The following is a 26,187-nucleotide window of genomic DNA, read 5'->3' as shown; positions in this document are numbered from 1 at the left end:
GATAACTGTGGACTTGGAGTCCAGAGTTCGTTCTCGTAGACGTGGGTTTCCTAGAGAAGCAGTTAGCTGGTGACTGGGGGTCCCGGGGTCTGCGGGTCCAGAATTTCTCGTCCCTGTCTTGGACAGTAACCCCTGTATCGGCAGCTGGGAGTTAATCCTGCCACAGAAATGGTTTCCACGTAGCCGGGGAGGCTGCACTGGTCCTGCCTCCCTGAATGTCCTTGACCAGGGGCCTGCAGAGCTGGGAGGTGACAGGGCAGGGACACGAAAGAAAGAGGCTGCCAAGCTCCAGAACCCTGCGGACCTGGGGCAAGGAACCTCCCAGACGATGCTATTTTAAGGTGGTCCGGTGGGGAACAGTCTGACACATCTCTCCTTGGAAGCAGGAATCCCCCGGCCCCCTCACCCGTCGGAACTGTCTCCATATTACCCGCTGTCTCCTGGAGCTGTCGGACAAATTCCCCACCCCCTCGGCTGGCTCGTCCCACAGTAAGGAAACTGGGGGCCTCTCCTACCCCCATTCCATCCTTAGGCTGAGTTCTGCTCTGACCTCCAGCTGCCCCACCCACAGGGGCACCCTCACCAGAGCCCCAAGCTCAGACCTCCCTCCCCCAGCTTCCTCCCAGTCCTCACTCCTACTTCCTGCCCTTTATCCCTCAGCCTTTCTTCCCAACCCCTCTTCTCCGCCCTGAATGTTCCCGTTTTAGCCAGTATGCTGACCAGGTTTCCTTGCTCCTGGCCCCTGCAGGCAAGGACAGCCCATGTACTCCCTTCCTCCTGGTGGCTTCCGGCACCCCTACCCTGCCCTCGCCATGAACGCCTCCATGTCCAGGTGAGTCCGGGGACGGGCTGTCTGCGAGCGTCCTTGCCATTTCTGCCCATTGAGCAGCTTTCTTTTGGCAGCAAGCGAGGAGGCCCAGGCTCACTTTTCTCCCCCGTCTCCAATAAGTCCTGCCCCGTGGTGGGAAGGACCCCCACACCCACAGGTTCCCTTTCCCCAGTGTCTCTAAGAGAATTTCCGAGCCCTGCCACTCAGCCCTCTGGTCCCACCCTCCCGTAGACTGGGCTTTGTGGTGGTTTTTTTATTTTTCTACTTAGTTCCTGGTGTGTCTGGTCTGGACATACTCTGAGAACCACTTCTAAGGGGTTGTATAGTTTTCCCAGACCCCGTGGATTGTCTCTGGCCGGCTTTACCTATTTGTATTACCTGCCTTGCCTATGAGTTTGAAAGCTCTGTGAGTCTATTTCTGGTGAAAACCCTTTTTCAGCCTGATTCATGGAGACGATTGTGTAACGCACTTCTTATTGATGTAGAGCAAACATAATAGTACCTGCATCGTAGGTAGACAACTCATTTCACACTGACGCCAGAGACGGGGGAAGGTTGGTTTTTCCTCAGTGATGTCAGGGGAGGGCAGAGGGAAAGGAGATTTATGCACAGGGCCAGCTCTGCCTGACCATGGTACCCCCAGTGACAAAGGAAATGCGACCCACAGAAGCCCGTATTTTCCCATTGTACACCCCGCTTTTCCTCCTACCCGCTTCCAGCACCAGAAAGAGGAACCCTGTGCATTTGTAGGGGGAGGGCAGGCTTGTTGGATGTTTCCCAAACCTCATCTGTCCCGAGAGGTCGGCGATGGCCTTCCCTTCCTCACACTCGGCCACAGCAGAGGTGCTGACCCGCCTCTGCAGGAAGGGCAGGGGCCACCCACACCCACTGCTGACTAGCACTCGGCCTGAATCCCTCTTTCGTCCTCTCCACCTGCTGCACAGCCTGGTTTCCAGTCGGTTCTCCCCTCACATGGTGGCTCCGGCCCATCCTGGTTTGCCCACCTCAGGGATTCCCCACCCCGCCATCGTCTCCCCCATCGTCAAGCAGGAGCCGGCACCCCCCAGCCTGAGCCCAGCCGTGAGCGCGTGAGTAACAGGCCTCCGGGGCTGGGTCACCAGTCTCTAAGCAGCAGCTGCTATTTCTTTCTCTCTCCTGGTGGCATTGAGCGGGCAGCCCAGCAGCCTCCCTCAGCCAAATCCTCTCCCCAGGAAATTGTTCCCTTTGGCTCTCTGAGACATTCCGCATCTTTTCTCATTAAAAAAGGTTTTACAGCCCGGCTGGCGTGGCTCAGTGGTTGAGTGTCAACCTCTGAACCAGGAGGTCACGGTTCGATTCCTGGTCAGGGCACATGCCCGGGTTGCTGGCTTGATCCCCAGTAAGAAGCGTTCCCCAGTAGGGGGCATGCAGGAGGCAGCAGCAGATCAGTGATTCTTTCAGATCACTGATGCTTCTATCGCTCCCTCCCTGTCCCTTCCTCTCTGAAATAAATAAATAAATAAACAAACAAATAAATAAATAAATATTTTTTTAAAAAAATTTATAGTCCTGGCCGGTGGTTAGAGCATTAGCCCTCAGCCCGAAGGGTCCCAGGTTCAATCCCAGCCCCAGTTGGGGCGTGTGCAGAAGGCAACTAGTTGATGTCTCTCTCTCTCTCTCTCTCTCTTCCCCTCTTCTCCTCCCTTCCACTCTCTAAAGACCAATGGAAAAAGTATCCTCGGATGAGGATTAAAAAATCAATTAAGTTTTACAGTCAGGATTTAGAGGCTACAAGAGAATCGGAGAAAGCCTTTAGCTTCCCTTCTCCCATGATGCACGTGAGGCTTTTCTCAGGTCACAAGGCTTGGTGGCAGAGCTGAAACTAGCGCCCGGGCTTGTAAAGGGCAGGAAAGCCAGTCAGTGCCTCATGGCCCAGGAGAGCCCACCCCTGTTTCTGCCCAGGGCGCCCCACCCCTACATCTGTATCACCTGTGGCCTGTACAACCCAGCCGTCACCACCCCCCTGCTCCTCCATCAGGGAATTCTCCTTCCGTAGGGTGTGGCCCAGGGATCAGAGGGTTGGGTTGAAACTACTAGTGGGAGGCGCTAAGGTGCTGAGAGCAGCCAGTGGCCGCTGGAATTCGCATTCCTCCCCTCCCCAGAGCAACGGCTCGCAGTGGGAGGCGGGGGTTGGTGAGCTGGATGACAGCTGACACCTGCTAACCCACTTCCCAGGAAATCACCAGTCACGGTGAAGAAGGAGGAAGAAAAGAAACCCCACGTGAAGAAGCCCCTAAATGCCTTCATGTTATACATGAAGGAGATGAGGGCCAAGGTGGTGGCTGAGTGCACCCTGAAGGAAAGTGCCGCCATCAATCAAATCCTGGGAAGAAAGGTAAGACCACCCCGACCCGCCAGCTATGTGGCCGGCGTCCCTGCGTCCCCTGCTCCCTGTCTCTGACCCTCTCCGCTCCCTCCCACAGTGGCACAACCTGTCCCGAGAAGAGCAGGCCAAATACTACGAACTGGCCCGGAAGGAGCGGCAGCTTCACTCCCAGCTCTACCCAACCTGGTCAGCCCGGGACAACTACGTAAGTGCTGCTCAGACCCCAGAACAGCATCGGCTCGCGGAAGGGGGAGGGGAGTTGACGACATGAATGGAGGACTCCGAGGCCAGGGGATGCCTGTATTTCTCTAGAAATAAGGCAGGCAGGTCCACAAGGGCACAGTTCTGGTGTCCTGACAACAGACTTAAACTTGTGTCCCTCCCATTTGATGGGACTCAGCCTCCGACCCCACTTCAGGGCTAGCGCTGGTGGTGGAAGGGAGCCAGGGGTTCCTGGCCGGGGGCGGAGTGGCCAAGGCGTGACCTCAGCCGGCGTGTCTACGTACGGCAGGTTTTTGTGTGCATGCTCTTATTGGCTCTCTTCCGGTAAGAGGGTTCATAGCTGAATTAGATTTTTCAGTGGGACCTAGGACCCCTCCAAAGGGTCAAGAACACTGTTCTAGGGAGAGAAACAGAAAAACAAGCCTGAAGTGCAGTGACAGGGTGGGGCCTTTCAAAAGACGGGACACCCGAGCTGGAGGGCAGGAACCGATGGGGAGGGGCACTCCAGGAAGACACACTTCTGAGACTCCGGCGGGTTGAGTGGCCCCCCTTCTTACCTGAGCATCCCCCTGAAAAGCCAGGTGTTCTGTCTCTGTGGCCTCTTCCTTGGGCCGTGTTTTTTAGGGTAAGAAAAAGAAGAGGAAGAGAGAAAAGCAACTGTCGCAGACACAGTCCCAGCAGCAAGTCCACGAGGCAGAGGGTGAGTCTCAAGGAGCCGCTGCCTCTTTCCTTTGCCTCCCGCTGTCCCAGCTGCACTGCCTGCGCCTGACACTGCACCGGATGGACACAGGGACAGTGCTGGGTGACAGCTGCCTGTCCCGGGCCTCCGCCTCGTGGGCTCACGCGGGCATTACTGTGATCCTCGTGTTAGAGATGACCAGCCAAGAGCCGGGGAAGTTCAGGGATTGGGTCCCAGCACTTTCTCACTTGGAACCTTGGGTGCTTTGGAATGTGCTTCAGTTGCGTCTTATTGGAGAGTTAGGTTCTAAAGTCTGTGTGTAAGGTAAAAACTGAATGCCGTGGAAATCCCCTCAGGAAGGCAGATATTAGGGGCCGACGTACTGCCTGTCAGTGGACCCAGCAGAATCAGCTTTGCTGCCAGTGTCTGGTTGGTCAAACACCAGAAATACTTTGCTCAAGTTCAGGGGCCGCCTTGTGCCAAAAAAAAATGTGTGCACCAGAATCACACCTGGCACAGAGGTTCACACTGTGGCAAGCACTTAGTCACGCCTCTCATCTCATGCTCACTCCAGGATGGGTACAAAAAGCCACCACCATCTAAGGCAGCAGTTCTCAACCTGTGGGTCGCGACCCCTTTGGCGGTCGAACGACCCTTTCACAGGGGTCGCCTAAGACCACCTGCATATCAGATATTTACATTACGATTCATAACAGTAGCAACATTTCAGTTATGAAGTAGCAACAAAAATAATTTTATGGTTGGGTCACAACATGAGGAACTGTATTTAAAGGGCCAAAAGGTTGAGAACCACTGATCTAAGTGGTCTTCCTTCCATTCATCTACACATGAGCACACACACATAAATTATGAATATGCTGCAACAATCTAGTGCATGCCATGCTGCTTGTAAGCAGGTGCCACACTATTCCCGCTAGCACCGTAAGCTAAAGATTTTTAAAGCAAGTTGAGTGGAGATCCATCCCCCAAATGATGAGATGTGGGCAAGGAAGACGACGATGCGGTAGGCGGAGCTGTCTTCCCTCTGGTCAGACACTGAATTGTTGGTGTTCACTGGCATTGCCCCTTCTCTCTGCTCTAGGCATCCTTGAATGCAGTTTTCTCATCTTGAAAGCTTTGGATGCAATGCCAGGTCCTCGCTTCCCTCCCAGGAAGGATTCTTGTGTTTCCAGAGACGCTGTGCACAGCCAGGCCTCTTCTGCAGCCTCTGCCTCGCCAGAGCTACTAGCTGCTCACTCTTCCGTGTGTTTTTCCCCCAGGTGCTCTGGCCTCCAAAAGCAAGAAGCCGTGTGTTCAGTACCTGCCCCCCGAGAAGCCCTGTGACAGCCCTGCCTCTTCCCATGGCAGCATGCTAGACTCCCCGGCGACCCCCTCCGCAGCCCTGGCCTCACCGGCTGCCCCTGCTGCCACCCACTCGGAGCAAGCCCAGCCCCTCTCCCTCACCACCAAGCCAGAGGCCCGGGCCCAGCTGGCTCTTCACTCGGCTGCCTTCCTGTCAGCTAAGGCTGCAGCCACATCCTCTGGCCAGATGGGCAGCCAGCCCCCACTCCTCTCCCGGCCTCTCCCCCTCGGGTCCATGCCCACAGCTCTGCTGACTTCTCCCCCTTCCTTCCCGGCCACGCTCCATGCACACCAGGCCCTCCCCGTGCTCCAGGCCCAGCCTCTTTCCTTGGTCACCAAGTCTGCCCACTAAGCTGCCCTGTGACCTATGCAGGCTGTCGAGTGACCCATCGAGTAGTAATGATTCAGAAGAGGAAGGAAAAAAAAGGAAACTTTATTGGTCAATATTTGACCACTCTGGACTGTTCTGTAAAGTGACTGGTAACAGCAGCACTTTACATTTTGTAGATGTAACCAGTAGCTGACCTTAAGGCTTTTTTAAAAAACAAAACAAAACCCACAAAAAAAAAATCTTTAAAAGAAAGAACTGAAAAGTAGTGTGTCATTCTTCCCGTACGTGCAGTGGTGGATGGACCTGGGCAAAAGACCCTCCTCTCTCTACCTCTGAGATCGCCTCCTCCCTCCTCCCGCCTCCCCCTGTGCCCCAGCCCCCACCCGGGCTGCGTGGCCACTGCTGCGACTCCTAGCCTGTTGCTAATTCATCTAGACCCCATTCCCGGACATTTCTTTTGATCTCGCCCCAATTCTTTGCTCAGCTCCATGGGTTCCTGCCTCCATCCTTTCGCCCTCTGCCCAGTGTAAGGCTCTCACCACGTGAGAAGACCCTGCCTGGTTTGTCTCCACCAGCACCCCTCCCCCCCGGGCCCCAGCCTCCAGCCTTCGAAGGGGGAAGGTCCTCTGAAATGGTTCTTCCCTACACACAAAGGGACGCAAGGTGCCTGCCACTTCCTTAGTGACGAAGTCCGTGTTCCACCCTTCACCAGTCAACATCTCCCCCTCACAGTCCCAGAGCGCAGACAGGAACTGCTCCGAGGCTCAGTCTAGCTGTCTGCCAAAGTTCTAAACACCCTCCCTCCCCGTCACCTCACATGCTTCTGTGTGTTATTTCTTTTTGTTTTTATGGGGTTTTTGGAGCAATTTGAACTCCCAATAAGCTGTTTATTTTCACAAAAGAAAATAAAATTGCAGTTGCAAGACCTCTTGAGTGTTTTAATCCTTTTGTTGAACCCAGTCCCCTTCCTCATACCAAGCCCTGTGCTAGTTTTGCAGACATGCTAAGAGGATGAGCGTTTTGGAGAGGGATATAAAACATGCCTGACACAATCAGACTAATCCAACCCAGCCTCGAATGGATATCAACCAGTCAGTACCGATAACTGGTCCAAAGGAAGGAACCCTTGCCTTCCCTTTGCCTTTTAACTGCCGAGATGTGAGAGGCGTCCTTTGTCTGCTCTGCATAGTACCTAGCACTGCAATTAAATTTTCTGTAACAGCTTTATTGAGATACTAGAGGCCCAGTGCACCAAAATCGTGCACTGGGGGTGGGGGTCTCAGCCCAGCCTGCACCCTCTTGCAGTCTGGGAGACCTTGGGGGATGTCCAACTGCCAGCTTAGGCCCACTAAGCCATCAGTCGGACATCCTTAGCACTGCTGCAGAGGCAGGAGAGGCTCCTGCCACCGCCGCTGCGCTTGCCAGCTGTGATCCTGGCTTCTGGCTGAGCAGCGCTCCCCCTCTGGGAGCGCACTGACCACCAGGGTGCAGCTCCTGCATTGAGCTTTGCCCCCTGGTTGTCAGTGTGCATCATAGTGACCGGTTGTTCTGCTGTTCGGTCAATTTGCATATTAGCCTTTTATTATATAGGATAATTCGTATAACATGTGATTTACCCATTTAAAGTGTATAAATTGGTTTTTAGTTGTGTTCCCAACATTTGCATCACCTCTAAAAGAAACCCCATACATACCCTGTGTACGTCACCCTCTTATTTCCTTCAGCCCCAGGCAACCACTGATCTATTCCTGTCTCTGGATTTGGCTATTACAGACATTACATTAAGTAGAATAATATAATACACGGTTCTTTCTCACTGAGTCCTTTCAGCATATTTCATGTTCACCTATTTTGTGTAGTATGTATCAGTATTTCATTTTTTAAAATTAGGGTCATTATATATAACAAAATTTGCCATTTAACCATTTTAAGTATACAATTCAGGAGCATTATATTCATAATGTTGTGCAACCATCACCACAAACTATTTCCAAAACTTTTTACCATCCCAGCTCATTCCTCCTCCCCCCAAACCCTGGTACCTCTAATCTTTGTTTCTATGAATCTGCCTACTCTGAATATTTCATATAATTGGAATAAAAACATTTGTCCTTTTGGGCCTGGCTTATATAACTTAGCATAATGTCTTCAAGGTTCATCCATATTGCTGCACGTATCAGAATTTCTTTTTATTTTAAGCCTTCATAAAATAATTTAGTCTTCCTTCTCCTTTTTTTTTTAATATATTTTATTGATTTTTTACAGAGAGGAAGGGAGAGAGATAGAGAATTAGAAACATCGATGAGAGAGAAACATCGATCAGCTGCCTCCTGCACACCTCCTACTGGTGATGTGCCCGCAACCAAGGTACATGCCCTTGACTGGAATCGAACCTGGGACCTTTCAGTCCGCAGGCCGACGCTCTATCCACTGAGCCAAACCGGTTAGGGCTTCCTTTTCCTTTTTATGAGTACTTGCCAGGTTTTTTACTCTTCTTGGATATATATAACTTTTTAAAATTGTGGTAAAATACATATAATATAAAATTCACTATTTTAACTATTTTTAAGTGAACAATTTAGTGGTATTAAGTACATTTATAATATCATGCAACCATAAGCACTACTGACTTCCAGAACTATCTCATCTCCCAAACAGCAACTCTGTGCCCACTAAGTAGTAACTCCCCATCCCCTTCTCCCACCAGACCTCAAGAGCTTTTAAGCTACGTTCTAAATTATAGATTTGCCTATTCTAGGTACAGCACAGAGTTGAAGTAAGATAAGGTCTTAGGATTACATGTTTAATAAATAGATTCATATAATGTTTGTCCTTTTGTGTCTGGCTTACTTCACCTAAATTGTAATGCATATTTTGCAACATACCATGGATTCTCTTGTGGATCACCTATGCTGTAGCCAAGAACAGCTTTTCACAAATGAAAAATACTTCTTTTAGGAGCTTCCCTCAGGAGTCTGGAGGAGGGCGGCCACGGGCAATATCCTGTGTTGCAGAACAAACAGTACAAGAACACTGTTGGTGAGGTGAGAGGCGTATGGAGAAAGATGCCAAGAAAGCAAAGCATTTACACTGGAGAAACTGTCGCATGCATTAGCAGACCAGAAGACATGAAAAACAAGTGTTTGCCGCAGCACTGTTTACAAGAGCAACATCTAAAAACAAACCTGCCCTAACCGGTTTGGCTCAGTGGATAGAGCGTCGGCCTGCGGACTGAAGGGTACCAGGTTCGATTCCGGTCAAGGGCATGTACCTTGGTTGCAGGCACATCCCCAGTAGGGAGTGTGCAGGAGGCAGCTGGTTGATGTTTCCCTCTCATTGATGTTTCTCTCTCTTTCTATCCCTCTCCCTTCCTCTCTGTAAAATATCAATAAAATATATTTTTAAAAATAAAAAAATAAAATAAAAACAAACCAGCCCGGCCAGTGTGGTTCAGTGGTTGAGCACTGACCTAGGAACCAGGAGGTCATGGTTCAATTCCCAGTCAGGGCACATGCCCAGGTTGTGGGCTCTATCCCCAGTTTGGGGTGTTCAGGAGGCAGCCAATCAATAATTCTCATCATTGATGTTTCTATCTCTCCCTTATTCTCTGAAATCAATAAAAATATATTTTAAAAGTTAAATTAAATGGAGGCCAGTTGAAATGTTCTATTTTGATCTCCCATGTCCCTACCTAAATATCCATCCACTCTCTCAACATTCTGCCCTTCCATAGGCCTCAAGGTCAACCCCTGGTTCAACCCAAAGTCAACTGCTCTACTGTCCCCTAGACCCCAGCCCTTCAACTCTTGGTACCTTGTTCTACCAGTCATATCTGTCTTGTAAACTTGGTCACTCTGTCATTAGATCTACCCCTCAGTCAACAAAAATGTTCAATTCTTTCCCATATTAGAAACCATGTTTCACATGCAAATTCCCAGAAAAGGTACTTTCTACATACCTCCCATTCACTAACCCAACTGCCACGAGGTTCTGCTCTCACCGCTCCCCTGAAATGTGTAATTCTAAGTCCTTATCTTCCTTCAACTCTGCTGCATTTGATTTCACTTTCCTTCTAGAAACATTCAGTTCTATAACAACTGGGATCCCTCAAAGGATGATGAATAAAGAAACTGAAGACAAGATGATAGTGTCCCAGAAGACAAGTGACATGACTAGTTGTAGCACTAACGCTACAAAAAAGCCTGCAAGATAAAAATTGTACATATGGCCCTAAATGGTTTGGCTCAGTGGATAGAGCGTCGGCCTGCAGACTGAACGGTTCTGGGTTCAATTCTGGTCAAGGGCATGTACCTTGGTTGCAGGCTCAATCCCCAGCGGGGGGGCGTGCAGGAGGCAGCTGATCCATCTTTCTCTCTCATCGATGTTTCTAACTCTCTATCCCTCTCCCTCTCTGTAAAAATCGATAAAATATTTTTTCAATATTGTATACATGGGCCCTAACTAGTTTGGCTCAGTGGATAGAGCATCGGCCTGCGGACTGAAAGGTCCCGGGTTCGATTCCGGTCAAGGGCATGTACCTTGGTTGCGGGCACATCCCAGTAGGAGGTGTGCAGAAAGCAGCTGATCGATGTTTCTCTCTCATCAATGTTTCTAACTCTCTATCCCTCTCTCTTCCTCTCTGTAAAAAAATCAATAAAATATATCTTTTAAAAAACTGTACACATGGTTTTATAACTTAATTTTCAGTTAATAAGCTATCATAAGCATATAGATGTGTATAAAATAAGATCCAACAAATTTTCATGGTAATAGCTCTGGATTACAGGATATTTTTATTGTCTTACTTTGGCTTATCTTTATTTTTAATTTTTGTATAATGAATAAAACAATAACTTTTGAGAGTTGTAATTATATGCTACTGTGTTAAGTACTCTATATGAATTATCCAATTCTCCACACTTTTATTTTCATTTAATAATAAAGAAATTGATACTTAAAGCATTTAAGTAAATTGTACAAAGTCATGTGAATTACTTGTCCAATAAACATTAAAGAGTAACAGGGACTATTTTTGTCTTATCAAATTGGCAGATTAAGAATACTCACTCCTCTCAAAGATAAGATAAAATAGCATGACCTGAAGCAACTTACTTAATATTTTTTTAAAAAATTATTGATTTGAAAGAGAGGAATGAGGGAGGAGAGAGAGAGAGAAATTGATTTGTTGTTCCACTTATTTATGCATTCACTGGTTGCTTCTTTTGTGTGCCCTGACCAGAGATCAAACCCACAACCTTGGCATATCCACAGGATGCTCTAGGACAATGCTCTAACCAAATGAGTTACCTGGCCAGTTGGTTAATCTTTTTGAGGGTCTGCCTCATCTTAAAATGCACCTAACCAGTACCTGATAATAAGTAACTGTTACTAACAGTGAAAAAAAACCGACCTGAAAATAATCCAGATCTCCAATAAGAGAACTGTCACACAAAAATGATGATAAACTCATAAATTACTTTTTATGAAACCATTACCAATCAATATTTTTAACAATATTTAAATTAGTTAGGCAAACAGTTCCTATATTTTACCTTTGAACTCCATGCTCATATTTCCAACTACCTCCCTGGCATCTCCACTTGACTCTCACAGGCATCCTCAACACACAACCAAAAGCAAATTCAGCCCTGACCGGTTTTGCTCAGTGGATAGAGCGTCGGCCTGCGGACTCAAGGGTCCCGGGTTCGATTCCGGTCAAGGGCATGTACCTTGGTTGCGGGCACATACCCAGTGGGGAGTGTGCAGGAGGCAGCTAACTCTCTATCCTTCTCCCTTCCTCTCTGTAAAAAACCAATAAAATATATTTAAAAAAAAAAAAAGCAAATTCATTTACTATGCCCCATCCCTCTCAAATCTGATTCTCCACACCAGCGATTTTCTTTTTTTTAATGTATTTTTTATTGGTTTCAGAGAGGAAGGGAGAGGGAGATAGAAACATTAATGATGAGAATCACTGATTAGCTGCCCCCTGCACGCCCCCTACTGGGGATCGAGACAACAACTGGGGTACGTGCCCCGACCAGGAATTGACCTCCACCTCCTGGTTCATAGGTTGACACTCAACCACTGAACAACACTGGCCGGGCACACCAGCGATTTTCAACCGGTGTGCCACGATAATTTTTAAAACATGCAATACCTGACTATTTAATCAGGGACACTGACCTCGTTTCCCTTAGATTGTCAAATAATAAAAAAAAAATGAGCCCTGGCTGGTTTGGCCCAGTGAATAGAGCGCTGGCCTTGGAGTCCCGGGTTCGATTCCGGTCAAGGGTGCATGCCTGAGTTGCGTGCTTGATCCCCAGTAGGGGGCGTGCAGGAGGCAGCCAATCAATCATTCTCATCATTGACGTTTCTATCTCTCTATCCCTCTCTCCCTTCCTCTCTGAAATCAATAAAAATATTTTTTAAATAATAATAAAATTAAAAAATGAAAATAGCCAACACAACAATAGCCATCTGATATGAATGAATCAAAATTATAACTATTTTTTTGTCAGATCAGCAAAAGGTATGTTTTTTGGTGTGCCACAGAATTTTACTAATGAGTTTATGCATGCTACAAAAAAGGTTGAAAATCACTGCACCGCACCTTCTTCACCATCACCCCTCCCCCCACATGCAATCCATTTCTAAGGCCTGTTGATATTATTAACTCCTAAATGTATCTTTCTTTTAATATATATTTTTATTGATTTCAGAGAGGAAGGGAGAGGGAGCGAGAGAGATTAGAAACATCAATGATGAGAATCATTGATTGGCTGCCTCCTGCACGCCCCGTACTGGGAACCAAGCCCGAAACCTGGGCATGTGTCCTGACTGGAAATGGAACCGTAACCTCTGGTTCATAGGTCGACGCTCAACCACTGAGCCACATTAGATGGGCTCCTAAATTTAAGTCCTACCATTTCTCGCCATTCTCACTGTCTCTATGCTAATCCTACTTGGACTACTGTAACCATCTCCTAATTCATTAACTCCTAAATCTATTCTTCTCTCCCCACCCCAGATTTATCTTCAAAAATTTCCAATTTGGAGCCCTCCCTGGTTGGGTGGCTCAGTTGGTTGTAACACCACCCCATACACCAAGGGGTTGCAGGTTTAATTCCCAGTCAGGACATATAACTTAGGTTTCAGATGTTTCTCTCTTTCTCTCTCTCCCCTTCCCTTCCAGTCTCTCTAAAATCAATAAAAACATATCCTTGGGTGAGAATTTTTAAAAAACATTTCCACCTAGGATTATATCTTTTTCCTATTTAAACCTCTTTGATGGCTTCTCATTACTATTAAGATTAAATATAAAACCTGGGCATGGCTCACAATCTGTAGGATTTGGACCCTTCTTTCCTTTCCTGCCTAGTAATGTGGACACACGATCAGGCTTAATAATTTGCCTTTCCCTTCCCTGAACATACCCCTACTAAACCACCATTCTTTAATATTAGTCCAATATTTATGGGGAGTTGGAGAGAATTTTCTTTTAGATACAAATTCATTTACCAATTCCCTTCCTTTTGCCAAAGCAGAGTCAGGGTTTTGAAGTAATTCGGTAACAGATTTCTCGCTTCTCTCTGATCCTTATTCTCATATATATCCTCATGTGTATATAAGAGAGATTTCCTTACAACAGATAAACGTTGAGAAGCATTATTAAAGGGTTTTTAAACAACAATCTATACTTATGCCATGTACAGAATTACAACTAAAACTGCACGCAGTGTAACCCAATTATTTACTCAGCGGACTGCAGAGGAGCGCTATTGCCCTGGCAGCTGTGGTCCCTTTTGGTCCGAGTTAACTGGCATATTTTCTGATGCACTTTTGTGTCCCATAAAGATTTATGTTCTGGACAACTCCCAGGTCATTTACTCTTTAACCTGACTCTCCCCTGCCATTCTTTCTGTTCTTTGTTATCTGACAATCCTATCCTCATCTTTAGATTTACACAAAATGTCCGCTTCCCACCAGCCTCCAGGCCGCGGCACACCCTGTACATCAGCCAGAAAAGCTTCCCCTCCTCCTCCCGCCACCTCACCTGGAAACGCCTACACACTTTGGTCCTCAACTCAAAGGTCTTTCTCAACAGAGTTGTTTCTGTACTTTATTTCCTTGAACACACACTCATTTGTGTACGTATCTGATTAATATTTGTGAGTCCTCTAGATTACATGTTCCATGAAGTTAGGGCCTGTCATTTTTTTAAAAACCACTGCCTGTCTACAAAGCACCTAGCCTGGCCAATGTTCATAAAATGATTTCAAGCAACAAGTAATGTATAAATGTAACAGTTATGATAAACAGTGGGATACAACACTATTTACCCAATGATTATAATTTGGGAGAAAATGAATATGCATAGGAAAAAGACCAAGAAATTACATTTAAGAAGGAGGGGGAAATAAGTACATTTGTATTTATGTGTGTGTGTTTTAAAATACATTTTAATTGATTTTTTACAGAAAGGAAGAGGGATAGAGAGTTGGAATACTGATGAGAGAAACACCTATCAGTTGCCTCCCCACGCCCCTACTGGGGGTCACCCCCTTCCCCGCCCCCTACTGCCCCCCCCACCCCCCACCAAGGTACATGCCCTTGACCCAAATGGAACCTGGGACCCTTCTGTCTGCAGGCCCACGCTCTATCCACTGAGCCAAACAGGCTAGGGCTGTATTTATGGTTTTTTTAAAACACACACTAAATGGAAACAATTAATGTAAGTGGTACCCTGTGGAGGGGTAGTTTTCTAGCGAATGCTATTTTTCAGAAATCCCATTTTGATGTTTTGAGTCAGAATGTATTACCTAATCAAAAACTGTTAAATGTTTGCAATACGGAGCGTGGCTACAGTGTTTTGGACAGGTTCAAGCTGTGGACTGAGGAGAGGGCACAGTCATCTCGTTGCCACGTGCAAGTCCCAGCTTGGAGGGCAGGGCCCTCCCAGCACAACCATAGCCAACAGCTATAGCTGTGAGCTGGAACCTATGGTCCGAACACGTGGCCACACGTGCCTGTGTGATACAGTTCAGGTGCATGTAGTTGAGTGAGGTTGAAACCAACGAGAATGTTGTAAACAACTTGATCACGCCCCTACTTTGCCTCCTGGCATCTGCTATAAAATAAAGACACGGCTTGTGGGTGCCGGCGCTCTCTGTCAGAGAAGCAGCGTCCTACCGAGACTCAGCTTTTGTTCTCTTGTCTGTCCTTTCTCAATCCTTTCACCCTCCCACTCAGGGTCATTGAACCAGGCTGAGCTGGCATGAGTATGCCATGGCCGTGCCGGCTCCCCACATTGCAAGACAGAAAACAAACTAAAACACAGTGATTACCTCGGGATTGTGGGGCAAAGATTTTGCTTTCTACTTCTACACAATCGCTCCGTTTTCTACAGTTTACACGAAGAGCTCTTATGGTCAGGAAAAGGAGGCACTTTAGGGAAGACCTTTGGCGACTTGCGGGCAGTGTCCTGGAGCTGGGACCGGGGCGGCTCTGCTGGGGTGGGAGAGACCCGAGCAGGCGCGGCCGTGGGCCGCGGGCATGAACCACGAGAAAGGGAGACGTTGCCCAGGCGAGCAGAGGAGGGGGCGGGCGGCGCCATTCCCGCGGGGCCGTCCACGGGCCAGGGGCTCCTGCTCAGCCTGCATGGTCTCGGAAGCATGGAGGGAAAGAAGGAAACGGGGAGTGACGGCGGGTGGCGGGTGCCACGGAGCAAAGACATCAGGCAAAGGTGGACGCACCTCCTTCGGGACCGCCCCGTCCTATGAGAAAAGCTGCACAGTGGGGAGGAAGCGACACACCTCCTGGCCTTCCCCCAGGCCCGCCCCTCGGCGGCGGCGCGGCGGGAGACGCGCGCAGGAAGGGGCGGGGCTATGAGTACGGCGTCCGTGCGCGATCTCGCGAGAGGAGCAGACGGCGGAAGTACAGTCTGCAGGATGCGGTTCCTGGTTGCGTTGGTCCTCCTGATGGTTGCAGCGGCGGGTAAGACCCCTGCCCCCAAGGAAATCCCACTCTCGCCCGCCAGGCCCATCATCCTCACCGTGGCCCGTTGCCTTCTGAGCTTGCTTTGTCCATGTCAGACTCACCCCTCCGCTCGCCATCACCGCCACCGTTTGCCGGTTGCCCCAGTCTCTTCCAGCTCTGAGGTATCCTTTATCTCGGCCTGCCTCTTTTTTTTTTTTTTTTTAGTTGATTTCAGAGAGGAAGGGAGGGAGAGAGAGAAACATCAATGGTGAGAGAGAATCATTGATCGGCTGCCTCCTGCACACCCCTTGCTGGGGATCGAGCCAAAACCGGGCATGAGCTCTGACCGGAAATGGACCCCTGGCCGCCTGGTTCATAGGTCCACGCTCAACCACTGAGCCACACGGGCGGGCCACGGCCTGCCTCTCTTGAGGGCCAACTGGTTTCTCTCTTTCAGAAGCTGCGGAGCCCACTTCTCCGTCACCCACTCCTCCGTCACCCACTCAGAAGAACATAAAGACTCTCCACCCAGTTCTCCCCCAGCCTCCTGCCTCAGAATGGTTCACAGGCTACGACACAGCTCATGGCTGTCAGCTCTGCTGGGTCAGACTCACAGCAACACTCCACAGGAGACAACTCAAACCAGTCAAATGAGGGCCACCAGTCCACGGGAAACAGTCCTGACAAGTCAAATGAGGACCACAAGTCCACGGGGAACAGTCCTGGCAAGTCAGGTGAGGACCACAAGTCCACGGGGAACAGTCCTGACAAGTCAAGTGAGGACCACAAGTCCACGGGAAACAGTCCTGGCAAGTCAAGTGAGGACCACAAGTCCACAGGAAACAGTCCTGACAAGTCAGGTGAGGACCACAAGTCCACGGGAAACAGTCCTGGCCAGTCAAGTGAGGACCACAAGTCCACGGGAAACAGTCCTGGCCAGTCAAGTGAGGACCACAAGTCCACAGGAAACAGTCCTGACCAGTCAAGTGAGGACCACAAGTCCATGGGGAACAGTCCTGGCAAGTTGAGTAAGGAGCACCAGTCCACAGAAGACAGTCCTGGCAAGTCAGATAAGAAGCACCAGTCCACGGAAAACAGTCCTGACAGGTTGGTTAAGGAGCACGAGTCCACGGGAAAAAGTCCTGGCAACTTGGTTAAGGAGCACGAGTCCACGGGAAAAAGTCCTGGCAACTTGGTTAAGGAGCACCAGTCCACGGAAAACAGTCCTGACAAGTCGGATAAGGGCCACCAGTCCACGGAAAACAGTCCTGGCAAGTCAGACAAGGAGCATGTGTCCACGGAAGACAGTTCTGAACCTGAAGGGGGCTCTGCACCCAAAGAAGAGAAGGAAATGCCTGGCCCTGCCTCTGGAGAGAACCTTGAAGGGACACTTTTGGATTCCATAAATAGGAAGAAGGATGACCTTTATAAGGACAATCTTGGAAGTGCGGAGAGCAGTCACTTCTTTGCATATCTGGTGACTGCAGCCATTCTTGTTGCTGTTCTCTATATTGCCTATCACAACAAGCGGAAGGTAAGTCAACAGTTAGCTTAAGAGGAGGAATGGGATGTCTTTCACCCTGAAAGCTTGGTGTATGGGCCAGTACTCATCACTTACCTGCCTGTGAGCACTGGGTATTTTATGACATGTCAGGTGTTTTTTTCCAGAACCTGCTAGGGCTCTACTCTTGTTTTATAAATCATTTGTTTTCATGACTGTTTCCTCTGAGTGCTCTCTGCTGCTGTATTAGGTGCCAAGTTAGGATGTTATTACGATCTGACCTGCTTTGGGGTCTCCTGTAATCTTGCACTTAGATCCTTCACAACCTCAGAGGACCTGAGTACCTGACAGTTTGTAAGTAGTTAGAGCACTTATCTTCCTGTTTCCACTTTCAGTGCATCATTTCTAGCTTCCTTTGCTAAGTTTTTGTCTTCCCCCTACAATGGCAGAAAGAATGGTTACATAATCTTTGACATCAACAGCAGGGAGCCCAGGGATTATCTTTGTAGTCAGTTGAATTTCTGATTAGAAGAAAGAACAGAAATTGCATAGGTATACTCATCTTTTATTTCTTTAGCAAGGTTTGGTGTGAAGTAGTATCTGTGTCACTTAGTAATCACTCCAGTGACAAAATAATTACATTTCTTATTGAACTCTAAGAATTTAGTAGTTTCTGTAGCCTGGTCAAAATTGGAGAGTTCAATTCATGATGGCCATAAGGCCTGTGGCTATAAGAAATGGACTCATTTAGTTAAAATGGTGCATTCTTATTCTACATTCAACATCATGGAGAGTAACCTTAGGCATGAAATGAGTGTAAAGTTAAGATGAGGCAAAGTGTGGAGTGAAAGAGTGCATTTGCAGAAAAAAAATAATTATGATTTGTTTGTTTTCTTTAAAAAAAAAAAAAAAAAAAAGGAAAGAAAAGAAATGTCTTAGCCTACAGCTCTCCAGGGAGGAGTTGTCAGATCTTTGAGTATTCTTGAGTAAATTAGCAGACTGCCACAAACTAGAGCCCAGAACAGCTTTCCTCCCTCTGTCATTGCTGATTTAGCAGTACACAGGATTGTAATGGAACTAAGCCCTGTTCTTAAAATTGTTATAATTTAAACCAGTGCACGAATTCATGCACCTTGAAAGGAACTGTGGGCCGTGAGGCTGCAGTGGGCACAGGGGCGGGTCTCGGCCCATTCTCCACGCCCCCTCCCGGTCTCTCCCGCCACGGCCCCCCCTCCCCATCCCCTGTCTGCGGGCAGCTGCCACCACCGACCCATGCTCTGATGGCGCTAGCCCCACTCACACCTGCTGATGGCGCAGAGAGATTGGGGCCGGCACCAGCAGCGGGTGTGAGCAGCAGCTGCTGGCCCTGATCGTTCTGAGGGCTTCTCCACCTCCCCCTGCTCCTGAGCGATTGGGGCTGGCGCTGGGTGCTGGCAGTGGGTGCTAGTGGTGGCTCCAGCGCCAGCTGCAGGTGTGAGCCAGGCCAGTGCTGGCAGCAGGTGCGAGTGCCGGGTGGGACCATAGTACACGGGAGCAAAGAATTTTCAGTAACCACCAGAGGCTTGCTCTGATGACAGTGACCGGTGTCCCGCCTTGGTCTGGCACCCCCGCTCACCTGCTCCACCATCCCGCTGCGGCTAATGCCCGCCATGTTCCACGCTCTGCCACCTGCTGCCAACGCCCGCCATGTCCCGTGCGTGCCCCCTGGTAGTCAGCGCATGTCATAGTGACCGGTTGTTTGGTTATTCGGTTTTCCACCGTTTGGTCTGTTTGCATATTAGGGTTTTATATATATAGATAGGCCTCTTTGTGGGTGTACTGCTCTTTTTACTGTCAGGTTATTAACAAATGTACTACCAGGTGATTACCTCTAATTTCAAAAACTGAAATATGTCATTATAGATTCAGTTTTGTTAATCTTTTTTTTTTTCCTTTCCCCAGATTATTGCTTTTGCCCTGGAAGGAAAAAAATCCAAACTTACTCGGCGGCCTAAGGCCAGTGACTACCAGCTTTTGGACCAGAAGGTAAGGAAGGAAAACCCAGGTCCATGGGAGGGCTATGCAGTCTCAGCTGGGCACAGCAGTGGGCTGGCATTTGGCTCAGATGCAGCAGCTGGTTCTGGGGTGCTGCCACCATTACCCCTGCCCTTTTCAGATCACTAAGTAGAGACATCATGTATACATGTCTAGTGTTAGAGCTGAAGAGAGCTTTAAGTATGTTACAACAGCTCCCTCCCTTGACAGATGAGTAAACTCAGGCCCAGAAGTCATGATTTACCCCCCACTTAAATTCCCACCTCAAGTTCGTGGCAAAATCAAGACCTGATGGGAATGCGCTAGGCTTCCATCCTATGCTTTTTGTGCTTCACCAGCACTTCACAAATTTTCATAGGCATTGTGATAGAAAGCAAAATCTGATTCACTAGCTGTGGGGTGGAGCCTGTGCTTCTACATTTCTAGGAGGTTCCTAGGTGACGCCAAAGCTGCTGGGACCACATGTTAGGGAGCAAAACTCTAGACTACACTCCCTAGAAATAAACGAGTTCAGAAACATAGGCCTCCAACTTCCCAGATCAGCCCTGCTAAGCATTGTTGACTAGATTTCCTGAATGCAGCCAACCCATGCCTCTGCCAGAAAGCAAAGCCCTCCTTCCACCCACAGCAGCAGGAGCCGAGTAAGGTTCTCCCCAAAGGCAGCCTGTCTGAGCTCAGTGTACTCCCACAGCCTTGCTGCCAGCATGCACCCGTCTGCAGCTCAGCAAGGGCAGGGTGAAGAGTTGCTGGCGGCCCAACTGGGAGTTGTTCCCAGACTCCTACAGGGAACACAGTTCATGTGTACAGCTCATACCAGCTACAGAATAGGCCACTCAGCTCAAAACATCTTGCTGCCTGGCCCAGTAGATCAGCTTCACAGTATAACCCTGGCCAAGTACCTTTCCAGATAATTGACTTTAAGGATTGTCATTCCTGTTCATTATAATCTTTTTCTGATTTAAAAAAAAATGCACATGTAAACAATTCAGAATACAGAATGCTACAAAGCAGAAGCTAAGCTTCCCATATTCCCTCCACTAAGTGTGGATCTCTCTAGTGTATGGGTTTTTTTTACGTGTGTTTTTTTAAAATATATTTTTATTAATTTCAGAGAGGAAGGGAGAGGGAGAGAGAGATAGAAACATCAATAATGAGAGAGAATCATTGATCAGCTGCCTCCTGCACGCCCCCGCTGGGGATGGAGCCCACAGCCCAGGCATGTGCCCTGGCTGGGAATCGAACTGTGACCTCCTGGTTCATAGGTCAACGCTCAACCACCTGAGCCATGCTGGCTGGGCATCTAGTGTATGTTTTATTTCAAATTGAATTTTTTTTTTTAAAGGTAAGATTTCCTTCTTTTTTCTTTTTCTTTTTTTTATATATTTTATTGATTTTTTACAGAGAGGAAGGGAGAGAGATAGAGAGTTAGAAACATTGATGAGAGAGAAACATCGATTAGCTGCCTCCTGCACATCTCCTACTGGGGATGTGCCCGCAACCCAGGTACATGCCCTTGACCGGAATCGAACCTGGGATCTTTCAGTCCGCAAGCCAACGCTCTATCCACTGAGCCAAACCAGTTTCGGCCAAAGTGAATTTTTAAATAATTTTGCATGCTTTTATTTTATCAGTTACTGTTTGTATGGTGGAGGGTCAGTTTGTCTTAATTCTGGATTTTTTTTTCTTTGAGCTGCAACTCTTAAGATCTTTTTTACCCCCAAAATCATAGCAGTAAGTTATATTCCTCTGGAAGAAGGTGAACATCACCAATGCATTGTGTTACTCTCGTTTCAGATTTGATCTTTCTGTTTTTGAGAACCTCGTCCTCCCTGCTGATTTGTTTCTAAATCAAGATAAATGAAGATAAAAGTACTGTGAACTAAGACATACCCTCTAGGGTTTGGTGGCAAGTCCGGGCTGGCAGACATGGGGGGGTGGGGAGCACGGCTTTGGTTTTTGCACCGGCACTTTAGTGACCCTGTGCTCCTTTGTTCCCATTATTTACGCTGGTGTCTTCCATCCTTTCCCCCTCTTAGTATGAGTAGAAGGAGCGAGCAGGTGGGAACCCAGTTTTGACCAAATGGAGATCCCAGCCCCTGGCAGGCTAGTGCTGCTGACCGCCCTGGGCGCCTTGGGCCTCGGCTCTATCGTGAAATCACCCCTAGAAAGTAGCATTGCACTCGCCACTATTTATTTTTGCAGACCTAGGAGAAAACTCAGCTGCTTGAGGTACTTTCCACCAGGGCCTCTTACTTTGGGGGCTGTGCCCTACAAGAGATCTACAAGGTGAATGCTGATGGGCAAAAAGCTACATTGAACACATAATTCTTTTCAAATGCTTCAGCAGTAAACCAAAGCAATAGCTTAAAAAAATGCTTTACTGCCTGCAGGTTCAACCCATCTAGCACATTTTCATATTATGTAAGACAAAGTGAGTCAGCTTCCATTTGGTTGTACTGAGTATAAAACTGAACTTGGGGCTTCTGGGAGTAGAGCTGTAAAGCCACTGTTCCCATTGCAGATTTTTAGAAATAAAGTTGTGATTATTGAAGCACTGTTTTTTCTTATAACCGTAACAGGAACTTTTTGAAATAGAGTAAGTTCATGTGCAAGAAAACAAATAGGAGGGTTCTGGTTTGGGTTTGCGTTTTTTTCAAAGACCTTTTATGAAATAGGTTCCCCACAAACTCTATTTTGCCTCTGTTGCCTAAAACAGACAAAACAGACATATTTAGCAACTAATCAGGCTCTTTCTTTTACCTTAACCTAATTAATGGTCCTCTCATCTAATATAAAATGCTAAGTAAGGGTAGTTAGTAAAACTTCTATCCCATGGGAAGGGTTATTAAAATTTAAGAAATTCACAGAGTTCCCCTGGGGTAACTGAGAGTAGTGTCTTAGGTCACACTGAAGTTTTATGTAGCTCTAGTCATGTTATCCTATTATAGAGAGCCTGAAGAGTTGTTTCTGCAAAGGAAAAACTGAAATAGAATAACCGATCTCAAGAAATACAAAAGATGTGGGAAGTGAGGAGAATATGACGAATTCTGTGCTATGGAAGAAGTAAGTCTAAAGAAGGGACCATGTGTTTGTCATATTATCATCATCCACCTTGCTTAGAACAGTGCATGGCTTCCAGTTGAGGTTTTCATTCATTGCAGGAACCTGTTTGTAGAGATCAAGAATGAATGAATGCTCTTCTTGTCATCGTTTCTTTACTTGTGCACCAGTCTTATAATACTTTCCTCCAATCTGAGGCATCTTCTATCAGGCTCCCCTAGCATTCCCTAAGACCTTGGTTATTATACTCCCTTTTCTGTCTCCCCTGTCCCTGCCTTCCCTCCTCTAATGTTTTCTATTTCAGCCTATCTACACTAACACTTTTTCTCCAACCTTCATGCTTACACAATCCCCCCCAGCCCCCATCCATCCTATTTGTCATTCAGTCTGCTCTTCAACTTCTTCAGTAAGTGTTGCTTCCATTACTTTGTCATTCACTCTCTTCATAACCTTTACAAGCTCACTTTGGTCCCTGTCTTTCTACTAAGTGTTGTTCCATAGTTTCAGATCATCAAACCCAATGGCTTGTTCTCAAAACTTAGTCTTGATCTTGATAGAATTGGACACTGTTGACCATCCAAATAGAAATTCCCCTCTTTTGGTTTCTTTGACAAAGTGTCCTTATGTCAAAAACTCCTTTGTCAAAAAAAAAAAAAAAAAAAAAACTCCTTTGTTGCCGAAACCGGTTTGGCTCATTGGATGGAGTGTCGGCCTGCGGACTGAAGGGTCCCGGGTTCGATTCCGGTCAAGGGCATGTACCTGGGTTGCGGGCACATCCCCAGTGGGAGATGTGCAGGAGGCAGCTGATCGATGTTTCTCTCTCATCGATGTTTCTAGCTCTCTATCTCTCTCTCTCCCTTCCTCTCTGTAAAAAATCAATAAAAAATATATTAAAAAAAAATCCTTTGTCACCCTAGCCGGTTTGGGTCAGTGGATAGAGCGTCAGCCCTCGGACTGAAGGTTCTCGGGTTTGGTTCTGGTCCAGGGTACATAGCTCAGTTGCCAGCTCAATCCCTAGCCCTGGTCGGGTCATGGGTAGGAAGCAACCAATCAACGTGTCTCATCAATGTTTCTCTGTGTCTCTCCCCCTCCTTTCCACTCTCTAAAAACCAATGGAAAAATATCCTCAGGTGAGGATTAACAACAACAAATTTTTAACAAACAAAAAACTCCTTTGTCTCCTCAGAAATTCATTCATTCTTCATTCCCAGGTCTTTATCCTTGGCATAGTTCCCAAAGAAACAGTCCTGTTGTGTGCTCTTTTCAGCATGGTTGTCCTAAAAATTCTAAAACTGAATTTATTCTACCGATTACACTGTCCCTTTCAACTGCCCAATTTCTTTAATCCTCTCAACTCCAAACTATAAACTTATACCATTTTTATCTCTTGTCACAAAAGTCCTATGCTTTCTTAAAAAAAAAAGTCTCCAGCTGCAATCTTTCCATTTTCCTTGCTTCCCTGTCCCACACCCATTCCACCTCTCTCCCGGATCTCTTTTTCAGGAGCCACCTTTATTGGTTTTCCTGTCCATCTTCTCTTGTGTGCATAGAGACCAGATTGACCTTTCTAAAACACTTGCCCTGATCTGAAGCTTCCGTCTGTGTCCCTCCTGGCTTAGAGGCAAGTTTATAGGCTCTTTTGTATTCAGGACTTTGCAGATGGCCACTGCCCTGCCTGTCTTTCTCTAGTCTAGCCAGGCCAAAAGCCCCTATTGTTGGGTGCCCTACTGGCCTCTGTGCTTTTTTGTTCTTGCGGTGTCCTCCATTCCCTGGCTTCCCATAGTTGCTCTCCTCTTTCCCTTCCCCAAAATTTGTTTCCTCAGGGCCCAGCTCAGGTTTTTCTGTGTACCTTCCTAACTTCCCCAACCTGGGTTGGACTCTTCCTCTTCTACTTTAGTAGCTCTTAATAATGGCAATCACAGATTTTGGAACTTTAGCAAAGCAGGGCAGTCAGTATCTGATGTCTCTGGTCTCCCCAAGAAAACCAAACTACAGTTTCATCTGCCTAGCAGAGTGACATTCCTCAGTACTTCAGGAGTTCTTGCAAAAGTTTTCTTTGTTCAGGACATCTGGCTGCGACTTAACTGAGGCCTCACACAGCTTTTTTGGTTGCTGTCCCATAAAGAGGAGGGCAGAAAGAAAGGTGGGTAGTATTGTGGATTCCACACAGTTCCACTTTTTGAGTCTGAGAAATACCATTTCTTGCGGTGAGAGTATAGAATTTAAGTTTCACTTTAGAAGTTGCACTGAAGGAAATCTCTCACACCAAAGGAAAACTTGTTATCTGGGCAGTTGTCTTTTTGAGATTACTTGAAGCATGTTTTCTTAGAGATTCTGTGGATGAGGGCGAGCTGGCTGAGGCATCTCTCAAGCCGGGTGGGGTCAGGCAATGAGGTACAGGGAGCCAAGAGGCACCCCTCCAGGCAGCTGTGTGCTTCCTTTCCTGCCCCAGCCTTTGGTTGAAGGGTGATTTCTATTTGGAGGCATCTATGCTTCACTCGTGGATGTAATAGAGGAACTCGTTTTCCTGATAGATTACTGAGTAGAATATTTAAAGAGTCCATTTCTGGAATCTGAGGGAGTGAAAGGCCAGTCTTTAAATTATTTTTGAGAGAGAGGAAAGGAGAGAGATTGTAAGAACATCAATTTGTTGTTCCACTGATTTATCCCTCCATTGGTTGATTCTTGTATGTCCCCTGACTGGGGATCGAACCGGCAACCTCAGTGTGTGGAGACAATGCTCCAACCAACCGAGTTACCCAGCCAGGGCAATGGAAGGCCAGTCTTATCTCAAAAGGCTAAGACAACTTGGAACGACCTGACAATTAGTTATATATACTTTGACATTTCTTTTCCCATGATGGCTTTTTAAAATATGTATTTTTTTTTATTGATTTCAGAGAGGAAGGGAGGAGAGAGAGAAACATCAATTATGAGAGAGAATCATTGATCGGCTGCCTCCTGCAGGCCCTGTACTGGGGATTGAGCCTGCAACCCAAGCATGTGCCCTGACTGGCAATCAAACCATGACCTCCTGGTTCATAGGTCCACGCTCAACAATTGAGCCATGCCAGCTGGGCTTCCCATGATGGCTTTTAAAGAAATATTTGGCAATAGAATTCTAAACCTCTAAAATTACCCGTGGTGATTCTCGTTTTGTTCTCCAATTCATGTCATTTAAATTAAAAAATGGAAGCCTGTCCTTTGTTTCTACAGGGTAACTCGATACCCAGTGCCTCGTGTGTGATGAAAGCTAGCATGCTTGAACATGCTGAATCATATGAACTGGGAAGAGTGTGCTATATGTCAATCCTTCTAGTTCTGTCAGCTGTTTTCTGAAAACTTGCTGGGAAGGTTGTGTTTGGCGTGGCCTGGCTTAAGGATCCTGGGAAGAGATTTTCAGTTTTAAGTGTATATCCAGAGCCAAGACTGAATCTCAACTTAGCTAGTTCCACAAGCCACATGTAAATTTCCTAACTATCCCAAACTCTTCTGTTAAAAGGTTGAGTCTGAACTGTGTAGTTTTAAGCTGCCATCAAAGCCAGCCTCCTCACACTGATATGTATATGATAGATATTCCTTGAATTCCAAAATCTGTCGTGTTAAATGGTTGATGTTGTTTCCCTTCTTTGTTTATCTACTTAGGAGATTGCCACTGTTTTGCAGTGTTTTATATTTTCAGCTTTTGTAACTTAACTATAATTATTTTTAAAGCTTATTTGGTCTAATGATAAGTATTTTTCAGTATCTAATGTTGTACTGAGCTTCTGTGAATGCCACTTGATGTAATTTTGTATCGTTGCAGAAACAAATAAATTTCAAATGG

The 26,187-nt window shown here is 47.1% G+C and overlaps 2 protein-coding genes across 2 annotated transcripts in view; both read left to right on the top strand.

Annotated features, from left to right (window-relative positions):
* The window catches only part of TCF7L1 (transcription factor 7 like 1), a 120,117-nt gene extending 113,402 nt beyond the window's left edge, over window positions 1-6,715 (top strand). The window contains exons 7-13 of the mRNA XM_023763526.1: window positions 361-489; window positions 749-832; window positions 1,774-1,917; window positions 3,044-3,203; window positions 3,292-3,399; window positions 4,041-4,116; window positions 5,376-6,715. Coding sequence (XP_023619294.1) covers window positions 361-489; window positions 749-832; window positions 1,774-1,917; window positions 3,044-3,203; window positions 3,292-3,399; window positions 4,041-4,116; window positions 5,376-5,809 — 1,135 coding nt within the window. The 3' untranslated portion in view covers window positions 5,810-6,715. The remainder of the gene's footprint in view (window positions 1-360; window positions 490-748; window positions 833-1,773; window positions 1,918-3,043; window positions 3,204-3,291; window positions 3,400-4,040; window positions 4,117-5,375) is intronic.
* A 9,564-nt stretch (window positions 6,716-16,279) lies between these two features.
* On the top strand, window positions 16,280-21,852 carry TGOLN2 (trans-golgi network protein 2). The gene is made up of 3 exons (XM_023763523.1): window positions 16,280-17,300; window positions 19,209-19,292; window positions 21,096-21,852. The coding sequence occupies exons 1-3, from the start codon at window positions 16,350-16,352 to the stop codon at window positions 21,099-21,101; spliced, it is 1,041 nt and encodes a 346-aa protein (XP_023619291.1). The 5' UTR covers window positions 16,280-16,349; the 3' UTR covers window positions 21,102-21,852.
* The last annotated feature ends 4,335 nt before the right edge of the window (window positions 21,853-26,187 follow it).

Source organism: Myotis lucifugus, unplaced genomic scaffold (assembly GCF_000147115.1).
Source record: "Myotis lucifugus unplaced genomic scaffold, Myoluc2.0 scaffold_290, whole genome shotgun sequence".
NCBI classification, from domain to species: domain Eukaryota; kingdom Metazoa; phylum Chordata; class Mammalia; order Chiroptera; family Vespertilionidae; genus Myotis; species Myotis lucifugus.
This window is presented reverse-complemented; position numbering and strand designations above follow the sequence as displayed.